Below are 26,844 nucleotides of genomic sequence, written 5' to 3'. Positions count from 1 at the left end.
AATAAATAACACTAGCAGTATTTGGGGACATTTGTTATTAAGAAGACAACAGCTACTTTGGCTAGGTGTGAATCACTTGCATTAATTTGTAGTTTCCATAATTTGTCATCGTTATTAAATCTACATTTTTCTTCTGATGGAATCAAGTGTAAAGTATAAAGTTACTTAAATATTAAGTAAAAAGCCTTGATTATAACAATACTTTATAACATCTTAAAGTCAAATGTAGAGAAAATAGACCAAATGTGTGAACAAAGAAGACAAGTTGAGAATAAGTCGAAGTGTTGTGTATAAAATTAAAAGTAGGATATAAAGTGTGATGTTGAGAAAACATGGGGCATGTTGGAAAACTGTCCATTGTGCCAATACATGCCTGATATTGGTGGAAGTTTTTACAGGCTTACAGCTTGGCTCGAAACTTATCAATAAATCCTTTAAGTGGGCGCTCCTTGGCGTGATACAGTAAGACCAAGACGTGTTAAAGCTGCCCATATTGGTTAACCAGAATCTCTTGTCCAGCCTTGCCCTCAGCTCTGAATCACGACTGTTGACTGTGCAGTATTTAAGCTTGACAAGATCTGTCCTGTCTGCCTCATTCCCTTCCTGTAAAGAAATCAGAGCTTGAGGAGGGTTTTTTTAATGCCGCACTGTTGCAGAATTGCTCTATGAACAAAATGGATAAAAGTTTGTTGAACTAGGTCATAAAAAAGAGAGAGTCGCTGTTGTAACGTGTTCAGATCAGATGGTGCCAGGGACTCCTCACCTCTCACAGGGCAGTTTCTTTTTAGCTAAAATAAAGCGGACCCTGGTTACAGAGTGAGCTGACCTCAGGAAACATTTCTTTTTACTCTCAAGAGGACACTTGTTGGGGACCAATTTTACTCTGAAACAACAGAAACGACAGTTTAACATCACATTAAGGTAAGTTTTTCACATACCAAGCGGCATTCATCAATATTTACAAGTATGTCACGGTAGAAAAGAAAAAGGAGCAAGTGATAACAAAAACAAAAAAGTGCAGAAGGGAGGAATGCTCCCCTCCAGGGTAAAACTTAGGGTGTGGATTAAGGATAATCTAAAATATACAGTTTGTTTTCCAAGTCTTTTGTATTCAAACCTGATTCAAACCTGGTTCTGGCTCATTAAAAAGGAATTTTGTGACATTTTGGAAAAGTTGAACCTGAAGTTTGTTGAAGAATCTTAAACTGGGCTTTCCATAGAAAGTCGGCCAGTGAGTCTCATTGTGTGGCCGAACTGGGATTTATGGAGGATTAAAGCGTGGGAACATAGTCAGATTTATTTCTGTCATGATTAAAAAAAAAAAAAAAAAGTAATCAATCACAGAGGTGTTGACTTGTACTTAAAATGAGAGAGGAGGATTAGAGTCGAGATTGTATTTCAAAACCATCTGATCTTCTTCAGGACTGCTGTTTAAATAACTAGTGGGTCCATTTGTCTAACCAGACATTTCTCAGTTCGTCAGGAGCTTTCTTTCACATTTCTACATACGGACATGTTTGATTTTACTTAAGTTACTTCTTTGTTGTTGTAACCTTGAGCAACACTTTCAAGTCTTTGGAGGAGCATGTTGTGTCGAAACATCACGTGTCAATAATTCCTTTAAGTGGGCGCTATGTGGTGTGCAGATCTTTATTATCTGCTTTAAACCCGAAAACAAAACATACATATTGTAAAAAAACCAAACAACATGCGTTGGTGAGCCAAACGTAAACATTCGCATGAAGTTCAACTTGTGAGGAACAAACCCGAGTTAGACCCCAGTCTGGTCAAACTTTACTGTGAACCGCAGGGGCGTCACTAGGTTTTAAGGACAGGGGAGGCTTAGCCCCCAAGAGATGCACAGGATGTGAGCAAACGTAGCACGCAAACACAACATTTCACAAACAGCTAACAAAGACTGAGAAATTAATTATTACTATATATATAAATATATAAATACAGGCTATGTGGAGAATATTGGCTTTCTCCACTTTCTAATCCTTACTCTCCTTAATCTAAACTCAAGTTAAATAAGCCTTAAATGGGGCACCTTGAGTGAAATGTTTCATATTGAGTTGATTTCCATCATATTCAAAGATTGTCTGCATCTCTAATGACTCTATCCTGTGAAATCCTTTAGACTCACCTTTCCAGTAGAGATCTCTGCCCTCTCACTCCCTGTGCTCCTCTGTCCTGACTCCTATGGGGTGGCTCCTGTCAATGGGATAGTGGAGTAATTAATATTATTATTAGTGTATTGTTATCATTATTAGTATTGTTATTATCCAGTGATGATAATCATAGTGAATGAGCTCAGCTCCTGTTTCAGGTGTGTAATCATGGATAAAGTGAGAAACACAGCTGAAGGAAGGACATCATGGTATATGGTAAAGAGAGTGCACACTTAACTCCATAAACAACCAGGGCCTTCACAATGCATTTCAGACTAACTAGCAAGCTAAGTAGCAGAATTGTTTTAGAGCTTTAAAGTAACTAACAACGAAACACGTGAGACGTGCATACTGTGCAAGCTAGGTTTTTATTTGTTAAACAGGGAGCACTTGGTTCATTACATGGGACTTTCTGCTGTTAGCTGGGGGCTAACTAATTATTACTAACAGCAGAGAAGAATACTTACTTTCTTGAAACATTTTCTTATATCCATTCTGCATTCACGTCCTTCTCCTAACGCTGTTCTAATACAGTCTGTGTTGTAGTCGCTCGGTGTGCACGCGCTGCAGGAGTGCAAGCTCGGTCGCAGGGAAAACGCGGACTGGATTTTCAGTCACGTGGGCAGTCTCTATATGAACAAGTGGAATGGATTGGATAAGGACGCGCTGAAGAGCCTCTCTACCTCACACAATGAAGTGAAGGGAAACATGATCATATTTAAGTAAATAATGACAGATTATATCATTATTTATTTAAGCACATATTCTGGCCACTTTATATTTAATTTGTAAGCACGTTTTGAAAAAAAAAAAAAAATTTTAATATAAAAACACCAAATTATTTAGAGGGGCTTAAGAACATTTTAGGGAGGCTTCAGACCCCCAAAAATAGGCCTAACAATGCAAACCGTAAACTGTGGTTAAGGACACATTAAGACCAAGACATGTTAAAGCCAGCCATATTGGTTTACCAGAATCTTTTGTCAAGCCTTGCCCTTGGCTCTGAATCAAGACTGTTGACTGTTCAGTATTTCAGCTTGACAAGATCTGTCCTGTCTGCCTTATTCCCTTGCTGTAGAGGAATCATAGCTTGAGGGGGATTTTTTTTATTTTTTTATTTTTTGGTGCTGCACTGTTGCAGAATTGCTCTATGAAAATATAGATAAAGACAGGCCTATAACAGGCCTATAACTCTGTGATTATTTGTTGTGGAAACAGACAGTTGTACAAAAATGTAATTTCCCGAAGAATAGAGAATTTTCATCAGAAGAATACCTTTAAGAATTAAACGTTTGCATTAATGTGTATAACGCAATGCAACAAAGTTGGTTTATTGAAGGCCTTACACGGGGCACCATAATGTTAGTGTAGAAGGCCTCACACGGGGCACCATAATGTTGGGGTTTTGCAGGAGCTAATATGAGGTCAACATTTATGTTGGGTTTTACGTAAATAAACTTGCTGGAAAAAGTGTTCGATGAGCTAGTGCAGAGTTTTTCCATTTGTATTGATGATAACATATCAGTGACCCACAGTTGGAAGGAAGGAGGATTAGGAGTCTTCCATTCTTTCAATATTAGTCTCTTTGCAACAATCAGTCCCAGTTCCAGAGGTTGCCACATTGTAGCAGGCAGAGTTATTGTTTGTGTACAGCCAAAAAAGACAAGTCCAGGTTCAGGCTGGAGGGACTTTTTATAAGCGAATTTTTCCTTCTTAGCACAACATTTATGTCTCTCTCTGTCTCTCTCTGTATGTCTCTCGCTGACTCTTAACTTCAATGCCTCGCCCAGATGACAAACCGTCTTGCACAGGCCTGTAACAGCATGAACTTTTTTAAACCACAGAAACAAGCATGTCGATTTGAAAAATACTGATCAATTGACACCACCTGGGTGTGGGGGAATCAATGTTCCATGTTTGAGAAATGCTAAAAGTAATATTAGGATAGAAAGAAATCCCCAGCAAGCACTTTTACAGCCTTGATTATTTTTTCTATTGTCTAATCAGTGTTAAATCTATTGTTTAAAGAGGCACAAAGCCATGAGATGCAGATCACTAACAACTTTTGTCCATGTTTCTCTCAACTCAACCTCCATCAATAAGTTTTATTTCATGTTTTCTCTTATAGATGGATTTTCGGTTACTTTTGATCTTGTCAGCAGTCCTTGGCAGCAGCTTGGCTCAGCAAAGTAAGAGCAAGGACATTTCCTCAGATTTGACACCTTTCACAGCTTTTCTTATCTTGACTGTGAAATATTATTGGACTTAAAGTGTGATGTATCTTCAGCTCTGTTAACAGACTGTCCAGTGCAGTACAGTCACTTTAGTGTCCATTGTTACTCTTTTATGTGACTTTTTATTTGTAATGCTAAAATCTTGCTTTTTAGATTTTAGTTTTGTACCACTGAAACACAACTTGGAGGGTATCTGACTGCCAAATTCCACATCCTCCACATGATTTTACAAGTTCTCCTGTGATCTGTGTACAGCTGCTTATGGCTGTTTTCATGCTTTTAGAAAGTTATCCAGTGGTGAAGGGACCGCAACATTTGCAGAATGACTCAGTTGTCTGAAATAGGAGGGGCGTTATATTTTCCAGCCAAAACCCAAAGCTGCTTTGAGTTAGTGAACTAATGGAAACTTGTTTGTATCATGTTGGCTGAGAGGAACTTTGTTTTGTCTCTTTCAGAGGGGAGCATATGCATCAAGGCCAACGCACAGTCATGTGGGGAATGCATCCAGGTCTCCGAGACGTGTGGATGGTGCACGGACGAAGTGAGTTGAATAGATGAAGCTTTCACTGAACTGTTTAATCAGAGGATGAAAATGAAGACACTGTGGGAGTGACGCGCTCTTCCTGTCCTTTTGTGGTTTGTGTGATAAATTTGCTCAATTTTTGAATTGCACAAACACAGCTGGTAATCATCATCTTGTGCGTTACATAATGCAGAGACTTAAGCAGATAGGCTTCTTAACAATTTAATGAAACAAGATTCAATGTTTGCCTTGCTCAAGGGCAACTCAACTCAACTGGCACCTCTCCAGCTATCAGTGATGTAACTAAACTACATTTACCCATTGGTATATGAAATAACCTGAACATTATCTTTTGGAAATCTGCGTTAGTTTGGCAAAATATTAATATAATAACTTTTTTTGTATCCCAACATTGAAGTTAATGGACTTGGACTTGAGCTTGTATAGCGCTTTTCTAGTCTTCCGACTACTCAAAGCGCTTTTACACCTACCCATCACACCTACCCATTCACACCCATTCACACTGATGGGCTGGATATGTGGCCCATCCAGAATCTATCCATTCACGCACATTCATACGCCCCAGACGCAGCAGGGGGAGCAATTTGGGGTTAAGTGTCTTGCCCAAGGACACATCGGACATGTGGCTCGCAGGAGCTGGGGATCGAACCTTCAACCTTCCGATTGAGGGGCGACGACTCTACCAACTGAGCCACAGCAGCCCTACATGTACATCTTATTAACAAATTATTCTTAAACTTCAATGTACAGCCTGAAAATCAAATCCTCCTGATATCTGTCTTATCCCTGAAAAGTTTTCAGATTTATCTCAACAAGGTTTAAACCCATGAAACAATGTTTAGAAAGTACTTGGGTTTGTTGTCATTTAAACTCGTTGGTGCTGTTTTCTCAGAACTTCCTCACCATAGGTGAGTCTAAGTCATCTCGCTGTGACGATCTGGCCTCCCTAAAGACGAGAAACTGCGCTGTGACCAAAACTGAGAACCCACGTGGAAGCATCGAGATCAACAAAAACAAACCTGTCACCAACCGCAACAAGGACGTGACAGAGAAACTGAAGCCGGAGCAGATCACTCAGATCCAGCCCCAGAAACTCACCCTGACACTTAGATCAGGTAAATATGATGTTACCTTCTACAAAAAGTATCTTATTTATCTGAAAAAAATCACAAGATTTGGGTTTCAGAGTTGTACGTCTTTTCAGTAAGGCTCAATTAAACCTTTGATACCTTCTGCTGTGAGACTCAGCCTGCTGAAGCTATATCAGTAAATGTCTCAGCTGATGTTTCATTCTCTGATATGACACGATCCTCATTTCATTTCCTCAAGGTGAGGCGCAGACTTTTGACCTAAAGTTCAAGCGAGCTGAGGATTACCCCATCGACCTGTACTACCTTATGGACCTCTCCTTCTCCATGGAAGATGATTTAAAAAATGTGAAGAACCTCGGCACTGACCTCATGAGGGAAATGCAGCAGATCACCTCGGATTTCAGGATTGGTGAGAAACTTAACCACAGAAAAAAGGAACATAATTAAGTGAAAGATGTGTGATACTCCTCACAAGTTTACAACCCAAAGTAAGACACATGCTGCTTTCTTGAATTTCCCTCGGGATCAATAAAGTATCTATCTATCTTTAGGTTTCGGCTCATTTGTTGACAAGACCGTCATGCCATACATCAGCACCATGCCTGGCAAGCTCAGCAACCCCTGTCCACGGAGCGAGAAGTGCGCCAGCCCCTTCAGCTACAAGAACGTCCTGAAGCTGACAGACAACGGAGACGAGTTTAACCTTTTGGTCAGTCAGCAGGAGATCTCAGGAAACCTGGACTCTCCAGAGGGGGGCTTTGACGCCCTCATGCAGGTGGCGGTCTGTGAGGTAAGACCTGTCGTCTGTTTTGCTTTTTCTGCCGGTACGTCACTGGATAAGTCTCTTCAATGCAAGCTCTCCTTCTTCTATCTTCCAGGAACAAATCGGCTGGAGGAATGTCACTCGCCTGCTGGTGTTTTCCACCGACGCTGGTTTCCACTTCGCTGGTGACGGCAAACTGGGCGGCATCGTCTTGCCTAATGATGGGAGATGCCACCTGGAGAACAACATGTACACCATGAGCCACTACTATGTATGTATCTTTGCCCAGATAAGACCAAACTGTCTTTCATTTGTATTGGAAGCTGAGTCCTTCATTAACTTTTTAATCTCGTTTCCACCCATGTGTCATAGGACTACCCGTCCATTGGCCATCTGGTTGAGAAATTAAGTGATCACAATATCCAGACCATCTTTGCTGTCACGGAGGAATTCCAGCCTGTTTACAAGGTATACTTTGTGTCTTATTTACTTTTTGTGTGTGTTAACTTATATCGGCCTATTTCATGAAAATGTTTTCATGAGAAGTTGAAAAGGAAGATGCACAGTTATCTGTTCTTACCTTTCACTCTTTTCTCTTTCAGGAGTTGAAAGATCTCATTCCCAAATCAGCTGTGGGAACGCTGTCGTCCAACTCCAGCAACGTCATCAAACTCATTATTGATGCTTACAATGTGAGTCAAGAGGAAACTTGATATTATTTAATAAGCTTTAGTAGAAGTTTAAAACATTGGATTGTTTTTTATTTTTGCACAAACGTTCTTCAGTGCCTGCAAAAACTTGTGCCTCTCCTTATTGTCTGATCTCTCTTGTCTTTGTCCAGTCTTTGTCATCGGAGGTCATTCTGGAAAACAGCGAGCTGCCTGAGGGAGTTTCCATCACCTACAAGTCAACCTGCCAGAACGGTGTGGAGGGAACAGGCGAGAAAGGCAGACAGTGCCAGAATATCTCCATCGGAGACGAGGTGGGTCGCAATCCTTTCTGAGTTGAAACATGTGAAACACAGTAAGTTTACTCTGGTTGAGTGCTTTCTTGAAGTTGGAACCAAAATGATTAAGGCTTCCTGCTTACAGATGCATTAACCCTGTAAATTCACCTTTGGTTTTTAGGTGACATTCAAGATTTCCATTGAATCCCAGAAGTGTCCAGCACTTGGAAAGAGTGAGACCATAAAAATTAAACCTCTGGGATTCACAGAGGAGGTGGAGGTCGTTCTGAACTTCATCTGTGACTGTGACTGCGCTACAGAAGGAGAGCCCCAAAGTGAGAAGTGCCATGAGGGCAACGGGACCTTCGAGTGTGGAGCCTGCAAGTGAGTGGGAAGCAAAAAAAAAGTGACCTGATCAGTGACGTAAAGAATGTGTTGTTTGTTTGAGTGGTTTAACACAACTTTTCCTCTTTAGCTGAAAGATGGAGTTACTCAATAATACAATAACACCGGATCATAATGTTTGACTCTAATGGTGCACATTTCTGTACCTTCTGTCTTAGGTGCAACGAGGGACGTATAGGCCGTCTCTGCGAGTGCAGCAAAGACGAAGTGAGGACTGAGGACCTGGATGCCAGCTGCAGAAAAGACAATGGTACACATATCTGCAGCAACAACGGAGACTGTGTATGCGGTACATGTGAATGCAAGAAGCGGGACAACCCAGCGGAGGCGTATAGCGGAAAATACTGTGAGTGTGACAACTTCAACTGTGACCTCTTCAACAACAAGCTGTGTGGAGGTGAGCATTATGACACAAACATATTCCGAGGGTGTATGTGATTTATAAACATTAGCTGTGTTCTGAGCCATGCTATCACCTGTACTTTACCAGGACACGGACGCTGTGAATGCAGGAAGTGCATCTGTGATGCCAACTACACAGGCAGTGCCTGCGACTGCTCCCTGGAGACGTCCACCTGCCTCGCCAAGAACGGACAGATCTGTAATGGCCGTGGTTCTTGTGAATGTGGAATGTGCAAATGCAGTGACCCCAAATTCCAGGGTCCAACCTGCGAGATCTGTCCCACCTGCCCCGGTGTATGCACAGAGCACAAGTGAGTGTGAAGCTGGACAATCTAGACCTACAACCTTGTAAAGCTGGTGCAAGATTTCATCCTGATTTAGACCCTATTTTGGATTAGTAAAACCAGATTGTGCATTGTCAATTGTGCAGGCTTTACTGAACTCAAATAGAGTTTATCTTTGTTTCTCATGGAGGAATACGTTGAGCCTTCTTTCAGAACAGAGCCTATTTGACATAGATGTGTATGGTTTCGGGTTTGTATTCCTGTCTTGTGACTCGCCCCATGACAGGTGGGATCAGCTTCAGCCCCCCACAACCCTGAACCAGAAAAGTGGTATCGACAATGGATGGATGGGATTATACAACATATTAAGAAGTTGTGGAGACTTTACTTTTCCTGTTATTAGGACTACAGTCTTAAGTAACTCAGAGTCTTTGTTGTCGCAGAGATTGTGTGCAGTGCAGAGCGTTTGTGGAAGGTGAGAAGAAGAAGACGTGTACGCGGGACTGCAGCTACTTCGACCTGATTAAGGTGAAGGATCGTGCCAGCCTCCCACAGCCCACAGACCAGAGCTTCCCACTGACTCCCTGCAAAGAACGAGATGCCAACGACTGCTGGTTCCACTACACCTATGCTGTCAGGAACAACATTGAGGAGGTCCATGTGGCGGAAGAACTGGGTATGACTGGACCTTCAATTGGTTGATGAAGCAGTTCATTTACTCCACCAGGGTCCTTTAGAAAAGTTTTTAACTTTGTATATGCACAAACACAACAACACAAGTAATACTGCTCCAGGACGAGTAAGAGTAAAGAGTACTGCTGTGTCATAACCAGAGAGACAGAATCAATAAGTAATAGTCCGGTTATTGGGCCGGGAAAGTGACCATCAGCTTTAAAACATGCACATGAGAATGTACAAATGGACTTTGCAAAAGACTTCGAGGAAGAAAATGCTTCACATGAAACAACATGTCAAGGCCATGGCTTTTACTTCTGTCCCTCAACAGAGCATGTTTTACAAGTGGAGATAGCAGATTGTTGATAATATCCGTGTTGTTGGTAGACACTACTGTGTTACATTTTATGGCCAACTCTCCTTGGTTACTTCCAGGATCAAAGCTTTCCAAAATTAAAAAAAGCAATTGCAACAACATTGCTGTAATATTGGTGTTCATTGGCTCAGTTTAAAAAAGGCCAAACTGACAAGATCCTTTTCTTTTTAGAACAGCAGCAGTGGATTTCAGTTTGTTGGGGTTTTGTTTTTTTTAGCATTTTCTCCTTTTTAGAGTGCCTGGCAGGAGCTAACATCATCCCCATCGTGGCTGGTGTTGTTGCTGGCATCGTGTTGATCGGCCTGGCTCTGCTGCTCATCTGGAAGCTGCTCATGATCATCCATGACCGCCGAGAGTTTGCCAAGTTTGAGAAGGAGAAGATGAACGCCAAGTGGGACACGGTGGGTCAATCACAGCTAGGAGTCATGGGAACTTCAGTCAGGGCTCAGCCTTAACTCTATTTGACAGCCCTTACATTTTTTTGAACAGAACGGCTGACAATAGGCAGCCCAGACAGAGTTCAGAGTTCCTATCCCCCTTCTCAGAAAAAGGGACCAACACCCAGGTCTGCCAGTCCAGAGGCACTGTCCCCGACTGCCATGCGATGATAAAGAGACGTGTCAGTCATGACAGGCCCTGCACATCCAGAAACTTAAGATACTCAGGGTGGATCTCATCCATCCCCGGTGCCTTGGCATGGAGGAACTTGCCAACCACCTCGGTGACTTTGACTTGGGTGATGGAAAAGTCTACGTCTGAGGACTCAGGCCATGCTTTCACAGTGGAAGATGTGACATGGGATTGAGGAGATCCTCGAAGTATATCTTCACCCGCCCGACTACATCCCCAGTTGAGGTCAGCAGCTCCCCACCTCCAACGTAAACAGTGTTGGTGAAGCACTGCTTCCCCCTCCTGAGGCAATGTTTTGCCAGAATTTCCTTGAGGCTGTATATGAAAGTCCTCCTCCATGGCCTTCCCGAACTCCTCCAAAGCCCAAGTTTTTGCCTCGATAATAGCCTGGGCTGCGGCACGCCTGCCGGTACCCTTCAGCTGTCTCAGGAGTCCTATGAGCTAGAAATGTTGTCCTGGTGCCACGTACACTTATGGACAACCCTGTGCCCGAACATGATGTTTGTTATGGACAAACTGTGACTAGCACAGAAGTCCAATAACAGACCCTGCTTGGGTGAAGATCGGGGTGGCCATTAATTCCAATCACCCCCCTCCAAGTCTCACTATCATTTCCCAAGTGTGAGGTGAAGTCCCCTAGTAGAACAATTGAGTCCCCAGTAGGAGCACAATCCAGCATCCCTCCCAAGGACTCCAAGAAGGCCGGGTACTCCACACTGCTGTTCGGTCTGTAGACTTGTCCCCTACCCGAAGGCGTAGGGACATGACCCTCTCATTCACTGCGAGCAACTTCAAAGAAGTGAAGAGTCCAGCCCCTCTCGAGGAGCTGGGTTCCAGAGCCCAAGCTGTGCATGGAGGTGAGCCAGACTATACCTCTCGACCTCCCACACATGCTCAGGCTCCTTCCCCCCCAGTGAGGTGACATTCCATGTCCCAACAACCAGAAGCTGTGTCCGAGGATCGGGTCGCCGTGGCCCCTGCCGTCGACTGCTACCTGATCCACATTGCACCTGAACCCTACGGTATCCTCTGTGGGTGGTGCGTCCACAGGAGGATGAGGCTGTGTTGTCTGTTAAGGCTGAGTCTGGCCGAACCCCGCAGGCAAAGGCCCGACCACACTTATGAGCCCCAACCCCAGGCCTGGTTCTATGGTGGGGCCATGGCTACCCCATAATGGGCGACTTCACAGTCCTTATTGATATGTTCTTCATGGGGTATTTTGAACTGCAGCTGCTCGTGCAGAGTTTGGATCATTTGAATATTATGAGCAGACTGGACTGCAGCCGTTGAAGATAACAGAGCAACTTCAGTGAACTGCAGCAGAAAAACTCAAGCTGGACACAGGCTTGTTTCTCTGAAACTGTTGATTTTAATACCAGAGTTGTGTTAATGTGACATGAGTGCTGTGTTTGTTGTTTGACACTCCTGTGGTACTCACTCTCGCTCTCCTCTCTTTCTCAGGGGGACAATCCGATCTACAAAAGTGCAGTGACCACCGTCGTCAACCCAAGGTATGAGGGCAAATGATGGAGCTCTGCCTTCTTTGTGACAACACTGTATGGAGAAAGAACAGGGATGGAGGGAGGGGTAGATTTTTTAATGCTCTCACTGTTTGTCTGTGTTGTTGTAGTCACCAAATGATAGCAAAGCATAATGCCACTATTTCTGTTTGGTTTTTTTTAACTCACTTGTTTTTCTTTTATTTTTTTTACAAAATGTGTACAGTCTTTATAAATGTTTTTTTATTTGATTGTCTTTCTTTCTCTTTTTAAAAAAAAAACCCCCATCAAGCCATCAGTGTTTTATTGAGGGATGAACCGGATGTTAATAATGGGCAACAAGCGAGAGTTCCTTTCCAAATAACCATGTATACAACGCTGAGTGTGTAGTGATCCATCATTCAAAAACACACACTCAGAGTCCTACGATCGTTTGCCACCTGAGCAAAGGTCTCATTGTGTCTCTAATCTTGTTTTCTGAGTAGTTGTCCCTCCGTGTGAATGTTTCCTTGGATTGAAACTCTCCAAATGTAGCCCCAGTTGTGTGTTAGCAATGACATGTTTACAGTGTGTATTGGTTTCTGTTTTAAGCCATATTTGTATTCACAGAGCAGGATTTAAGGCGAATGTATGTAGTGGTGGGGTGGGGGGAGGGGGGTGGTTGTTGTTTGAGTGACTTCTGATCCACCTGAACAATCATGTATGATAAATCTTTTTGTCTGGAAAAGATCTTTTCTTGGGCTGCCTTTCTAAAGGACATCAGTAAGCGTTACTGTTTGGCTCCAGGGTTTACTCGCTTAATTTAAAGCCAACTCAGGTCCTTAATTCTTTACAGCGACGCCAAATACTCGCAAACCTGCCTTATTGCTTACTAAAGGAGCTTTGGTTGTAATGCCTTGTTTCTGATCTGGGGGAAGGGTCCTCCGCTTTTTTTTACGTCAGTAACTATACCCAACTCTTGTATGGTGCTCTGATCAAACATTTTTTAACGGAAGAAAAAAAAAGGAAACAGGAATGGTCTAAATGCAATGTCTGTTTGAAACATCAGTGGAAACGGGTCGATTCCTACATCTGTTGAATTTTGAAGGGTTTTATAAAAAAAGAAAAGGTTCCACCTGTCATGATTGTTCTTAAGTGCCTTTTTTTTTATTTCAACACGTCCATATTTGCAATTCTGTATTTCTGAAATTATTTATTGAATAATCCTTGAAAACAATTTACTCCAACACTGCTGGAAGCCAGTTGTGAAATATCTTTTTTTAGGATGTTTTTTATTTTACTGGCTCGAGACTCCATGTCTTGAACAAATGAGCTGTTTGCAGGAGTTATGGGACCCCCATATTTCGCACCCTGCCTCCATGCCATCAAATGCAGATCGGAGATCATTTTTGTCGATGCTGAATAACAACGGTCCTAAGATGGAGTCTATTTTACAAGCTTTTGGTGGTGAAATGTGGTGACATATGATATTTATACAGACTGAGATTTGTAATTGTACAGCTTAGATAGGAGTACCTGGTGGTTGGTAATATCAAAAGCGTTATGGAGAGTCGTGTTGTCTGTCGTTTTTTTCTTTTCTTTTTTAAATAACTTCTTACTTGCAACATTGGAGCTTTCTTTAATATTTGTTCATGAACAGAGACGTGGTTGATTTCACTCAAGTTACTTCTTGGTTTTTGTACCCTTGAGCAACACTTTAAAGTCTTTGGAGGGGTATATTGGCTCGAAAACATCATGTCAATAAATCCTTTAAGTGAGCGTTACTTGGTGTATGGTTCTTTATTTGCTACTTTAAACCCCGAAAACAAAACATAGATAGATAGATAGATAGATAGATAGATAGATAGATAGATAGATAGATAGATAGATAGATAGATAGATAGATAGATAGATAGATAGATAGATAGATCGATAGATCGATAGATCGATAGATACAGGTTAAACCTGTGCAGTTGGCATTAGCATTAGACTTAAAACTTATATAGCATAATGTACATAACCTGTGAAGGAGAGAAAAACATGTGCTGATTAAAAGAGACCTGTAAACAGTTAAAGAGCCTTATAGAAGAATATATAGAAGAAAACCAATCAACATCCGTTGGTGAGCCACACATGGAAACATTTGTGTGAAGTTCAACTTGTGGGGAACACATCTTAGCTGGACCCCAGTCTGGTCAAACTTTACTGTGGACCGTATAAATTGTGGTTTAGGATACATTAAGAGAAAGACGTGTTATTATGGTTTACCAGAATCTCTTGTCAAGCCTGGCTCTCTGCTCTGAATCAGGACTGTTGACTGTGCAATATGTAAGCTTGACAAGATCGGTCCTGTCTGCCTTATTCCTTTTCTGTAATCATATCTTGGGGTGGAGGTTGTTTTTTGACGCCACACTGTTGCAAAAGAGAGTCGCTGTTGTAACGTGTTCAGGTCAGATGGTGCCAGGGACTCCCCACCTCTCACCGAGCAGTTTATTAGCTAAAACAAAGCAGACGGGGGTTACAGTGTGAGCTCGGCTTCACCTTGGGAACCATTTGTTTTCACTCTTAAGAGGACACTTTTTGGGGACCAATGTTAATCTGAAACAACAGAAACCACAGTTTAACATCACATTAAGGTAAGTTCTTATATAATAAGCTGCATTCATCAATATTTACAAGTATGTTCCAGTAAAAAAGAATAAGAAGTGAGTGGAAACACTATCAAAGACAAAAAAGTGCAGAAGGGAGGAATGCTTGCCTCTGGGGCAAAACTTTGGGTGTGGATTAAGGATAATCTAAGGGTCAATATACAGTTTTGTTCCCAGTCTTTTGTATTCAAAACTGATTCAAACAGGGTTCTGGCTTCTGAAAAACAATTTTGTGTCATTTTGGAAAAGTTTTACCTGAAGTCTGTTAAAGAATCTTAAACTGGGCTTTTCATAGAAAGTCGGCCAGTGAGGCTAAACTGGGATTTATGGAAGGTTATGGAGGAGTATGCTGGCTCGAAACATCACTTGTCAATAATTCCTTTATGTGGGCGCTATTTGGTGTGCAGATCTTTATTTGCTGCTTTAAACCCGAAAACAAAACATACATATAGAACAAAACCAAACAACATGCATTGGTGAGCCAAACGTAAACATTTGCATGAAGTTCAACTTGTAAGAAACAAACCTCAGCTAGACCCCAATCTGGTCAAACAAAAGAGGATACATGAAGATCAAAACATGTTAAAGCCAGCCATATTGGTTTACCAGAATGTTTTGCTAAGCCTTGCCCTTGGCTCTGAATCAGGACTGTTGACTGTGCAGTATTTAAGCTTGACAAGATCTGTCCTGTCTGCCTCATTCCCTTGCTGTTAAGAAATCATAGCTTGAGGGAAGTTTTTTTTTTTTTTTTAAGGCTGCACTGTTGCAGAATTGCTTTATGAAAATATGGATATAAACAGATCTATCTCTTACTCTGTGATTATTTGTTGTGGAACATGTAAACAAACGGCTGTACAAAAATGTAATTTCCCAAAGAAAGGAGAATTATCTTCAGACGAATCCCTTAAGGGATGAAAACATTTGGATTACTGTGTATAAGACTGTGTATTGAAGGCCTCACACGGGGCACCATAACATTTGTGTAGAAGAAGAGCATCACCCCTAAATCGGAGATCAACCAAAATAATATTACAGTATCAGTCAATTATTGAAATAAATACTTGTTTTATTAATAGTTAACAATCAGTATTTAATTGAAGGCATGAAATCCAAACACAAAGCACTTGGACACAGCTGATGTCACAATGCACATAGACTTTTTCCTTCTTAACTCAACATTTATGTCCTCATAGTCTCTCTCCATCTGTCTCTCGCTGACTCTTATCTTAGATGCCTCGCCCAGATAACAAACTGTCTTGCACAGGCCTGTAACAGCATGAACTTTTTCAAACCACAGTCTGAATCAATGTGGGTCTGAAAAGTGCTGATCAATTGACACCACCTGGGTGTGGGGGAATCATTGCTCCATGTTTGAGAAATGCTAAAAGTTACATTAGGATAGAAAGAAACCCCCAGCAAGCACTTTTTCAGCCTTGATTTATTTTTTTCTATTGTCTAATCAGTGTTAAATCTATTGTTTAAAGAGGCACAAAGCCACGAGATGCAGATCACTAACACAACTTTTGTCCATGTTTCTCTCAACTCAACCTCCATCACGAAGTTTTATTTCTTGTTTTCTCTTACAGATGGATTTTCAGTTACTTTTGATCTTGTCAGCAGTCCTTGGCGGCAGCTCGGCTCAGCAAGGTAAGAGCAAGGACATTTCCTCAGATTTGACACCTTTCACAGCTTTTCTTATCTTGACTGTGAAATATTAGCTGAGCTAAAGTGTGATGTATCTTCAGATCTGTTAACAGACTGTCCAGTGCAGTACAGTCACTTTAGTGTTCATTGTTACATTTGTGACTTTTTATTTGTAATGCTCAAATCTCGCTTTTTAGATTTTAATTTTTAATTTTTCAAGTCCCAATAAAACACAACTTGGAGGGTATCTAACTGTCAAATCCCACATCCTTACTGCACCACAGTCCTTCAGCGCTGTGCATTATGGCACACTTTGCTGCCACTGATCAATGTTATGCTTTCAAAACATGAGCGGGCCTGCAGCGCCGACAGCCCTGCTCCCTACATGTTGCAAGTCTGTTTCAAGGAGGTTCGTGTCAAGCGAGACAGAAAAAGTGAGCCGGACAGAAAGTCAGACAAGGAAAAAACGAGTTTCCAGTCAATTTCAAAATAAGACTCAATGTACAGACTTGCTTTCTTCTTCACTTTTTAAACATTCCTTAAAAACAATATCCTCAGAAACACAAAGCAACATGTCATTAGCACATTTTTCTCCTAATTCCCACATGATCTTACAAGTGCTCCTGTGATCTGTGTACAGCTGCTTATGGCTGCGTTCACACTTATAGAAAGTTATCCAGTGGTGAAGGGACCGCAACATTTGCAGAATGACTCAGTTGAGAGGAACTTTGTTTTGTCTCTTTCAGAGGGGAGCATATGCATCAGGGCCAACGCACAGTCATGTGGTGAATGCATCCAGGTCTCCGAGACGTGTGGATGGTGCACGGACGAAGTGAGTTGAATGGATGAAGCTTTTACTGAACTGTTTAATCAGATCAATGAGACACTGTGGGAGTGACACGCTCATACTGTCCTCTGTGGTTTGTGTGACAGATTTGCTCAATGCTTGAATTGCATAAACACAGCTGGTAATCATCATCTTGTGCGTTTCATAATGAAGAGATTTATTATCCCTCGTGTGACACGAAATATCTTCTATATCAGAAACTAAACAATTCCAGTGTTTTATGTAGTGTCTCACACTGATGTGGGTTCTAAAATACAAAGGTGATGTTTCAAATCACATGAGAAGCAAGAGGTTTCGGATTGATATAACAACTTTTGAATGTCTGAAAAGAATAGCCCTAAATAAAAAATAAAATAAAAAACAGACTAAAAAGTACAATGAATTGATCCCAGATGCTAATTGGTCTAAATTGGTCGATGCTCTTTAAATATTTGTCTGCACATACCGCATATAACCAGCAAGGACAAATGATCATGTTTGTTACTTTCTCTTTTGGAAAATATGTACTCGATGCACCTCACCACTTTAACCCATGTACCCATTGGCACTTTGTGTGTTTTATGTATTGTCTGTGTTGTGTTGTGTTGTGTGGTGTGATGTAACTAAACAAAATTTACAAATAAAGTAACCTGAATGTTATCGTTGGGAAATCTGCGTTAGTTTGTAAAAATATTCAAGGTGAAAATATCTATTTTGTATCCCAACACTGCAGTTAATATGCATGCATATCTCAACAAATGATTTTTAATCTTCAATGTGCAGTCTGGTAACCATTAATTCCCCATGACACCTCATGGTCGTATCTCTGAAAAGATCTCTTTTTTTTTAAACAAAGTTTAAACTCCTGTGCTGTTTTCTCAGAACTTCATCACCACAGAGCCGACGTCGGCTCGCTGTGATGATCTGGCCTCCCTAAAGAAGAGAAACTGCGCTGTGACCAAAACTCAGAACCCACGTGGAAGCATCGAGATCAACAAAAATGAACCTGTCACCAACCGCAACAAGGACGTGACAGAGAAACTGAAGCCGGAGCAGATCACTCAGATCCAGCCCCAGAAACTCACCCTGACACTTAGATCAGGTAAATATGATGTCACCTTTTATCAGTAAATGTCTCAGCTGATGTTTTATTCTCTGATATGACACTAAAGATCCTCATTTCATTTCCTCAAGGTGAGGCGCAGACTTTTGACCTAAAGTTCAAGCGAGCTGAGGATTACCCCATCGACCTGTACTACCTTATGGACTTCTCCTTCTCCATGAAAGATGATTTGGAAAACGTGAAGAACCTCGGCACTGACCTCATGAGGGAAATGCAGGAGATCACCTCGGATTTCAGGATTGGTGAGAAACTTAACCACAGAAAAAAGGAACATAATTAAGTGAAAGATATGTGATACTCCTCACAAGTTTACAACCCAAAGTAAAACACATGCTCCTTTTAGGTTTCGGTTACATGAGCACCACGCCTGCTGGGCTCAGCAACCCCTGCTCAGGGAACCAGAACTGCACTAGCTACAAGAACGTCCTGAAGCTGACACACAACGGAGATGAGTTTAACCGTTTGGTCAGTCAGCAGCAGATCTCAGGAAACCTGGACTCTTCAGAGGGGGGCTTGGACGCCCTCATGCAGGTGGCGGTCTGTGAGGTAAGACCTGTGTGGTAATGCTATGGTAAATCTCTAAAGACCCTCCAACTCGTCCAAAACGCTGCAGCTCGTGTTCTTACTAGAACTAGGAAAAGGGACCACATTACTCCTGTATTGGCTTCTCTCCATTGGCTCCCTATAAAATCTAGAATAGAATTTAAAATCCTTCTGCTCACCTACAAAGCTCTAAACGGTCAGGCACCATCGTATCTTAAAGAGTTAATTGTACCGTACTATCCATCAAGAACATTACGTTCCCAGAATGCAGGCCTGCTCGTGGTGCCCATAGTCTCTAAAAGTACTATGGGAGGTAGAGCCTTTAGTTATCAGGCACCGCTCCTTTGGAATCGTCTACCAGTCGGGGTCCGGGAGGCAGACACACTAGGTACTTTTAAGAATAGACTTAAAACTTTTCTTTTTGATAAATCTTATAGTTAGGGCTGGCTTAGGACCAGCTCATAGTTATGCTGCTATAGGCCTAGACTACTGGGGGAACTGGTACCAGGATCTCTTATCTCTCTCTCCCTCTTTCTCTCCCAGCTTTCATATCTTATTACTGCTTGTCATCTTTATATTCTAACCTCTCCCTTTTCTGGGAGCTCCTGAGCTCTCTTAGGTTCCTTGGGACTGTTGGTGAGGATGGCCTGCCCAAACAACTCCCCCCCCCCCCCCCCCCCCCCCCCCAAGGATGGCCTTGACGCTATATAAATAAAGATTGATTGATTGATTTGATTTTTCTCTACCGGTATGTCACTGGATAAGTCTCTTCAATGCAAGCTCTCCTTCTTCTCTGTCTTCTAGGAACAAATTGGCTGGAGGAATGTCACTCGCCTGCTGGTGTTTTCCACCGACGCTGGTTTCCACTTCGCTGGTGACGGCAAACTGGGCGGCATTGTCCGGCCAAATGATGGGAGGTGCCACCTGGAGAACAACATGTACACCATGAGCCACGACTATGTATGTATCACTTATCGTTTTAATCCTGGTTTTCAGTTTTAGAGTCACATATCTGCGCGAGCCTGACTTTCTTATCGAAGTGAATGGCTGTAAAGTTCTTTAATCTTGTTTCTACCCGTTTGTCATAGGACTACCCCTCCATCGCCCATCTGGTTCAGAAGCTAAGTGATCACAACATCCAGACCATCTTTGCTGTCACGGAGGAATTCCAGCCTGTTTACAAGGTATACTTTGTGTCTTATTTACATGATGTGGGTGTTAACTTATATCGGCCTATTTCATGAAAAGGCTTCCATGAGAAGTTGAAAAGGAAGATGCACAGTTATCTGTTCTTACCTTTCACTCTTTTCTCTTTCAGGAGTTGAAAGATCTCATTCCCAAATCAGCTGTGGGAACGCTGTCGTCCAACTCCAGCAACGTCATCAAACTCATTATTGATGCTTACAAAGTGAGTCAGAGGGAGCTTGATATTATTTAATAAGCTTCAAAGGAACGTTAAAAGATGCAATTGTTGGGGTGCCGGTGGGGCAGCGGCAGCGCGTGCGTCCCATATAGCGAGGCTTTGCTCCTCGCGCGGGCGGCCCGGGCTCGCGTCCGGCCTGTGGCCCACCTCCCGCATGTCTCTCCCTGTTTCCGCCTTTATCCACTTTCCTCTCACTATCAATAAAGGCCAAAAATAAATCTTAACAAAAAAAAGATGCGATTGTTTTTTACTTTGCATAGACGTCGTTCAGTAACTGCAAAAACTCGTGCCTCTACTTAATGTCTGATCTATCTGGTTTTTGTCCAGTCTTTGCCATCAGAGGTCATTCTGGAAAATGGCCGGCTACCTGAGGGAGTTTCCATCACCTACAAGTCAATCTGCAAGAACGGTGTGGAGGGAACAGGCGAGAAAGGCAGACAGTGCCAGAATATCTCCATCGGAGACGAGGTGGGTCGCAATCCTTTCTGAGTTGAACCACAGAAAGTTGACTCTTGTTGAGTGCGTTCTTAAAGATGGAACAAGAATGATTAAGGCTTCCTCCTTACAGATGCATTAACCCTGTAAATTCACCTTTGGTTTTTAGGTGACTTTCAAGATTTCCATCGAAACCCAGAAGTGTCCAGCACTTGGAAAGAGTGAGACCATAAAAATTAAACCTCTGGGCTTCACAGAGGAGGTGGAGGTCGTTCTGAACTTCATCTGTGACTGTGACTGCGCTAGAGAAGGAGAGCCCCAAAGTGAGAAGTGCCACGAGGGCAACGGGACCTTCGAGTGTGGAGTCTGCAAGTGAGTAGGAAGCAAAAAAAAAAAGTGACCTGATCAGTGACTTAAAAGTTTTTTGAGTCTGCGTACACAACTTTACCTCTTTAGCTGAAAGATGGAGTTACTCATTAGAAATTTAAGGTGTCTGATTTTGTGCCGCCAAAAAGAAGAAACATCGACAAACAGATGAGGAGAAAACTTTTCTCTTCTTCCCCACACAGACAATAACACCGGATCATAATGTTTGACTCTAATGGTGCACATTTCTGTATCTTCTGTCTTAGGTGCAACGAGGGACGTATTGGCCGTCTCTGCGAATGCAGCACAGACGAAGTGAGGACTGAGGACCTGGATGCCAACTGCAGAAAAGACGATGGTACAGATATCTGCAGCAACAACGGAGACTGTGTCTGCGGTACATGTGAATGCAAGAAGCGGGACAACCCAGCGGAGGCGTATAGCGGAAAATACTGTGAGTGTGACAACTTCAACTGTGAACGCTCCAACAACAAGCTGTGTGGAGGTGAGCATGAGGACACAAACATATTCAGAGGGTGTATGTGATTTATAAACATTAGCTGTGTTCTGAGCCATGCTATCACCTGTACTTTACCAGGACACGGACGCTGTGAATGCAGGCAGTGCTTCTGTGATGCCAACTACACAGGCAGTGGCTGCGACTGCTCCCTGGAGACGTCCACCTGCCTCGCCAGCAATGGACAGATCTGTAATGGCCGCGGTTATTGTGAATGTGGACTGTGCAGATGCACTACCCCCCAGTTCCAGGGTCCAACCTGCGAGATCTGTCCCACCTGTCCCGGTGTATGCACAGAGCACAAGTGAGTGTGAAGCTGGACAATCTAGACCTACAACCTTTTAAAGCTGGTGCAAGATTTCAGCCAGACTTAGACCCTATTTTTGATTCGTAAAACCAGATTGTGCATTTGAAATCGTGGTCTTACACTGAGGTCCAGCACATAAATCATAACAGTGTATGGGCTTTCCTGAACTCCCCCCCCCCGGTATAGACAAGGGATGGATGGGATAATATGACATATTAAGAAGAAGTTGTGGAGACTTTACTTTTCTTCTTATTAGGAGTACAATTGTAAATAACTCATTCTTTATTGTCGCAGAGAGTGTGTGCTGTGTAGAGCGTTTGAGGAAGGTGAGAAGAAGAAGACGTGTAAGCGGGACTGCAGCTACTTCGACCTGATTAAGGTGAAGGATCGCGCCAGCCTCCCACAGCCCACAGACCAGAGCTTCCCACTGGCTCACTGCAAGGAACGAGACGCCAACGACTGCTGGTTGTACTACACCTACGCCAACAGGAACGACACCAAGGAGGTCTATGTGGTGGAAGAACTGGGTATGACTGGACCTTCAGTTGGTTGATGAAGCAGTTCATTTACTCTGCCAGGGGCCTTTAGAGAAGTTTACAAAAACACACAAGTCACACATCTCCAGGATGAGTAAGAGTACTGCTGTGTCATAACCAGAGAGACAGAATCAATTAGTTACAGTCTGGTTCTATAGCCGAGGGATTGACCGTCACAGCTTTAAAATGTGCACATGACAATGTTCGAAGGGACTTTAAAACAATTTTTGAGGAAGAAAATGTTTCACTTGATTCCTATGTGAGTGTCCTATCAACCCACGAGCGACACAGCCCGACCTCTCCTTTCTATTTTCCCTTGTGTCGCTCACATAGACGAGGAATGAGGAAGTACTCAGGTCTCCAAGGCCATGGCTTTTGCTTCTGTCACTCGACAGAGGATGTTTTTACAAAGGGGAGATAATAGATCATTGATAATATCCATACTGTTGGTAGACACTACTGTGTTACATTTTATGGCCAGATCGTCTCCTTTACCTTCAGTATCAAAGCTGCCCAAATGAAAAAACAATTGTAACACCATTGGTGTAATGTTGGTGTTCATTGGCTCAGATTAAAAACAGCTAAACTGATAAGATCTTTTTTTTTTAGGAACACCAGCAGTGGATTTCAGTTCTTTTTTTGTGTGCATCTTTTTTTGTTTCAGATTGCCCGGCAGAATCTGACATCAGTGACATTTTGAGAAGTTGGTTAGAAGCTGCTGATGATCATCCATGACCGCCGAGAGTTTGTCAAGTTTGAGACGTAGAAGATGAACGGCAAGTGGGACACGGTGAGTCAATCACAGCTAGGAGTCATGGGAACTTTAGTCAGGACTCAGACTTTACTCTACTTGACAGTTTCAGTTTACCTCCCACCAAATCACACAATTAATACATTGATGGATATTAAAAATGCTTCTCCATGTCGATGACGGTACGAGTCAGCTTAAGTCCCACTGGTGAAGTAGCTGGCAGAAAAGAGGAGATAGATTCAAAAACAGTTGTAGCATTTTGTCCTTGATGAACATCTGTTCAGGGTTGGGAGTGGCCTTCTCCCACTCACAATGGATCACAATTTCTAGACACTCGTAAATCCTTCCGTCCATCTATTTATTATCTTAAACCGCTTGTCCCGTTCGAGGTCGCGGGGGCCAATCCCAGCTGTGATTGGGTGAGAGGCACGCTAACAACTCACTACTACTACTTCTGCAGCCAAATGGGTACCTCTCAATGCCTCTTTTCTTTCATGATACCATGTTTTAAAACAATACAGTCTTGGTAATCTAAAGATCAATCCTACAGAAAAGTATCTAAACTTCTGGAATTACAGATCTTCAGTCATATTTTAACCGAAAGCTGCTGGGAGAAAAGAAAAAAAAAACAGGGGAGAGAGAAGCAGCACAGCTTATGTTTTGGTCCCCTGCAAACAGCAGCGAAGGTAACGCTCTAAATTGCACAAAAACATTGACAGTGTATTTCTCTGTTCTTCATTTTCTTTTTCCTGTTTGTCTTCATACTTGTTCATCTGTTTGTCTGTTAGGAATTTACAAGAGCCCTATAAACCAGTTCCAGAATCCCAGCTATGGGGATAAGGGCGCAGCTCTTTAGGTCAAAGTTTGTATCCCCTGTTGGCTGTGTGTAGCAGAGACAAGATCCCGTGGTCCCCAAACCGGACCCCCTCCGGTCCTGACTGCACCTTGACATTCTGTCCATAAAAATTATGAACAGAACCAGTGACAAAGGGCAGCCCTGCCGGAGGCGAACACACACCAGGAACATATCCGACTTACTGCTGGCAATTCAAACCAGGCTCTGTCGGTACCCACATGAACATTGAAATCCCCCAGTGGAACAATGGCGTGCACAGTCAGAGCATTATCCAGCCCCTCTCCCAGGGACTCCAAGAAGGCCGGGTACTCTGCACTGCTGTTTGGTCCTGTCCCCGATCTGAAGGCATAGGGTCACGACCCTCTTGTTCACCGGGGTGAACTCCAACACATGGCAACTGAGCTGTGGGGCTATGAGCAAGCCCACACCAGCTCTCTGCCTCTCACCGCAGGCAACTCCAGAGAGGTGACGAGTCCAACCCCTCTCGAGGAGCTGGGTTCCTGAGTCCAAGCTGTGCATGGAGGAGAGCCCAACTTTATCTCGTCGGTAACTCTCAATCTCCCGCACCAGCTCAGGCTCCTTTCCCTCCCAGTTAGGTGACATTGCATGTCCCAACAGCTAGAAGCCATGTCTGGGGATCGGGTTGCCGAGGCCCCTGCCGTCGACTGCTGCCCGATACCCATTGCACCCGACCCCTACGGCTTCCTCTGTGGGTGGTGGGTCCACAGGAGGACGGACCCATGTCTTCCGTTCGGGCTGAGCCCGGCCAAGCCCCACAGGCAAAGGCAGTCTCTTACAAGCCCCAACTCTAGGCCTGGCTCCAGGGTGGGGCTCGGCGTACTCGGCGACGTCTCGGCTCTTGTTGACATTTTCTTCACTGGGGTATTTTGAACTGCTTTTTGTCTGACCCATCACCTAGGACCTGTTTGCCTTGGGAGACCCTTCTGGGGGCATAAAGCACCCGACAACGTAGCTCCTAGGATCATTTGGGTACTCAAACTCCCCCACCACAATAAGGCAGCAGTTCAAGGGAAGGCTCAAACGGAAAGCTTTTACTTTAGTCACAAATTATTCAGTGTTTTAAGAGAATATTTAAAAGACAAAATCACCTTTCCTAACAAGACTGCAAAACCAAACGGCCTCTCAAGCCAGAAAATCAACTCTTCACCCTGATGCAGGCTGGCAAACATGTTGTAGTGTTGTAAACTCCTCCAAACACTGGAAGTGGAACCACAGTTTATGTGGAAGAAAATCAACCCATTTAAATCTCTGCAGTTCAACTCCAGATCAACCCAACATGTTCTGATGTAACAAACTCTGACTTCAGCTTCGACTGCAGGATGCAGCTGCTCGTGCAGAGTTTGGAGCATTTGCATATTATGAGGAGACTGGACTGCAGTCGTTCAAGATAACAGAGCGACAGTCAGTGAAGTGCAGCAGACAAACTCAAGCCGCTGAAACCAGGGCGACAGTGTTTTTAACATTCTGGACACAGACTTTGATACAGCATAGCTTAATCTGAAACTGTTGATTCTAATACTAGAGTTGTGTTATTATGACATGAGTGCTGTGTATGTTGTTTGACACTCCTGTGGTACTCACTCTCGCTCTCCTCTCTTCCTCAGGGGGAGAATCCAATCTACAAAAGTGTTATGACAGCAAAGCCTTTTGCCACTATAAATGGGTTTTTATGTGATTGTCATTCTTTCTTTCTTTGTTGCCTCGGGAGAATGTGTTCAACTGATGTGTAGGTTTTTTTTTGTAACAGGACCAGCAAGGTCAAATGATGAACGCCTAGCTGTGCCTTTTAAAAAACAAAAACCATCAAGTCAGTGTTTTATTGAGGGATGAACCAGATGTTAATAATGGGCAACAAGTTCCTTTCCAAATAACCATATATACAATGCTGAGTGTGTAGTAATCCATCGTTCAAAAACACACTCAAAAAACCTCTCTAAAGTAAAGGACATCAGTAAGTGTTACTGTTTGGCTCCAGGGTTTACTCGCTTCATTTAAAGCCAACTCAGGTCCTTAATTCTTTACAGCGACGCCAAATACTGCCTTATTGCTGACTAAATGAGCTTTGTAAATACCTTGTTTCTGATCTGGGGGAAGGGTCCTACTCTTTCATTATGTCAGCAACTCTACCCTACTCTTGCATGGTGCTTTGATCACACGTTTTTTTAATGGGAAAAAAAAAAGAAATGGTGTAAATGCAATAAAACATCAGTGGTAACGGGTCAATGCCTACATCTGTTGAATTTTTAAGGGTTTTATTAAAAAAAAAAAAAAAGGTTGTCATCATTTTTTTATTTTTTATTTCAACACATCTACATTTGCAATTCTGCATTTCTGACTTCATTTATTGAATAAACCTTGGAAACAATTTAACCCAACACTGCTGGAAGCCTGTTGTGCAATTACTGTTGTGGGAGGTTTATGTATTAAATGATTCTCTCTTTTGTTTATAGCCTGTCAAACTGGTAGTGAAAATAAAGTGCTAGTCGATTAAATGTATCCTGATAAATAGACACGTGGTGTTGGGTTTAAAGGTTGCTGTACAGCAATGGTTTTACTTCTTCTTAGTTGTGGGACACATGAATAACGTGTTAAATAAAGGTGAAACCGTGCTGAAGTGGACTGAGCTGTGTTTTGATCTGTGCCAAACTCTGTTTAAAAATACTCACATTTTGTGTTTGACACGCTGATTTCCATCTTAAATAGACAACTTGAAATAAATAAAGGTAAGTGAGTCATTTAAATTCGGACTAACATCAAAAAAGTGGTGTAAAAGTGCGACTTTAATGTCAAATAAAAATCGGCTAAACGTCTAAAAGGCTTCGTCTTGACATTATCAGCCAATCACGTGC

The 26,844-nt window shown here is 42.7% G+C and overlaps 2 protein-coding genes and 1 long non-coding RNA gene across 3 annotated transcripts; 2 read left to right on the top strand and 1 right to left on the bottom strand.

Moving 5' to 3' along the window:
* Positions 1-526: 526 nt before the first annotated feature.
* On the top strand, positions 527-12,102 carry LOC306826769 (integrin beta-1-like). The gene is made up of 16 exons (XM_079348287.1): positions 527-921; positions 4,300-4,360; positions 4,861-4,946; positions 5,842-6,064; positions 6,279-6,449; positions 6,592-6,830; positions 6,919-7,074; positions 7,176-7,271; positions 7,406-7,495; positions 7,645-7,785; positions 7,931-8,133; positions 8,313-8,551; positions 8,645-8,867; positions 9,284-9,516; positions 10,126-10,292; positions 11,983-12,102. Exons 2-16 carry the CDS (start codon positions 4,300-4,302, stop codon positions 12,046-12,048), a joined length of 2,394 nt encoding a protein of 797 aa, XP_079204413.1. The 5' UTR covers positions 527-921; the 3' UTR covers positions 12,049-12,102.
* Positions 12,103-12,681: 579 nt separating this feature from the next.
* Positions 12,682-26,791, bottom strand: LOC306826834. The gene is made up of 2 exons (XR_013779520.1): positions 26,068-26,791; positions 12,682-12,915 (listed from the first exon to the last, which is right to left on the bottom strand). It is a non-coding gene; the product is annotated as an uncharacterized lncRNA (long non-coding RNA).
* LOC306826774 (integrin beta-1-like) lies at positions 14,414-25,739 on the top strand. Its single transcript, XM_079348296.1, has 16 exons — positions 14,414-14,635; positions 16,234-16,294; positions 17,038-17,123; positions 18,000-18,219; positions 18,312-18,482; positions 18,584-18,786; positions 19,588-19,743; positions 19,872-19,967; positions 20,102-20,191; positions 20,534-20,674; positions 20,811-21,013; positions 21,274-21,512; positions 21,606-21,828; positions 22,126-22,358; positions 23,032-23,157; positions 25,600-25,739. The coding sequence occupies exons 2-15, from the start codon at positions 16,234-16,236 to the stop codon at positions 23,100-23,102; spliced, it is 2,193 nt and encodes a 730-aa protein (XP_079204422.1). The 5' UTR covers positions 14,414-14,635; the 3' UTR covers positions 23,103-23,157; positions 25,600-25,739.
* Positions 26,792-26,844: the final 53 nt, after the last annotated feature.

Source organism: Symphodus melops, assembly GCF_947650265.1.
Source record: "Symphodus melops genome assembly, chromosome: 7".
NCBI classification, from domain to species: domain Eukaryota; kingdom Metazoa; phylum Chordata; class Actinopteri; order Labriformes; family Labridae; genus Symphodus; species Symphodus melops.
This window is presented reverse-complemented; position numbering and strand designations above follow the sequence as displayed.

Excerpts from the sequence above, each read along its gene's own strand:
- LOC306826769 (XM_079348287.1), top strand. The coding sequence starts at position 4,300 with ATGGATTTTCGGTTACTTTTGATCTTGTCAGCAGTCCTTGGCAGCAGC. Across the intron at positions 7,075-7,175 it reads ACACCATGAGCCACTACTAT|GACTACCCGTCCATTGGCCA; the intron begins GTATGTATCTTT and ends CATGTGTCATAG. Across the intron at positions 9,517-10,125 it reads CCATGTGGCGGAAGAACTGG|AGTGCCTGGCAGGAGCTAAC; the intron begins GTATGACTGGAC and ends TCTCCTTTTTAG.
- LOC306826774 (XM_079348296.1), top strand. The coding sequence starts at position 16,234 with ATGGATTTTCAGTTACTTTTGATCTTGTCAGCAGTCCTTGGCGGCAGC. Across the intron at positions 19,744-19,871 it reads ACACCATGAGCCACGACTAT|GACTACCCCTCCATCGCCCA; the intron begins GTATGTATCACT and ends CGTTTGTCATAG. Across the intron at positions 22,359-23,031 it reads CTATGTGGTGGAAGAACTGG|ATTGCCCGGCAGAATCTGAC; the intron begins GTATGACTGGAC and ends TTTTTGTTTCAG.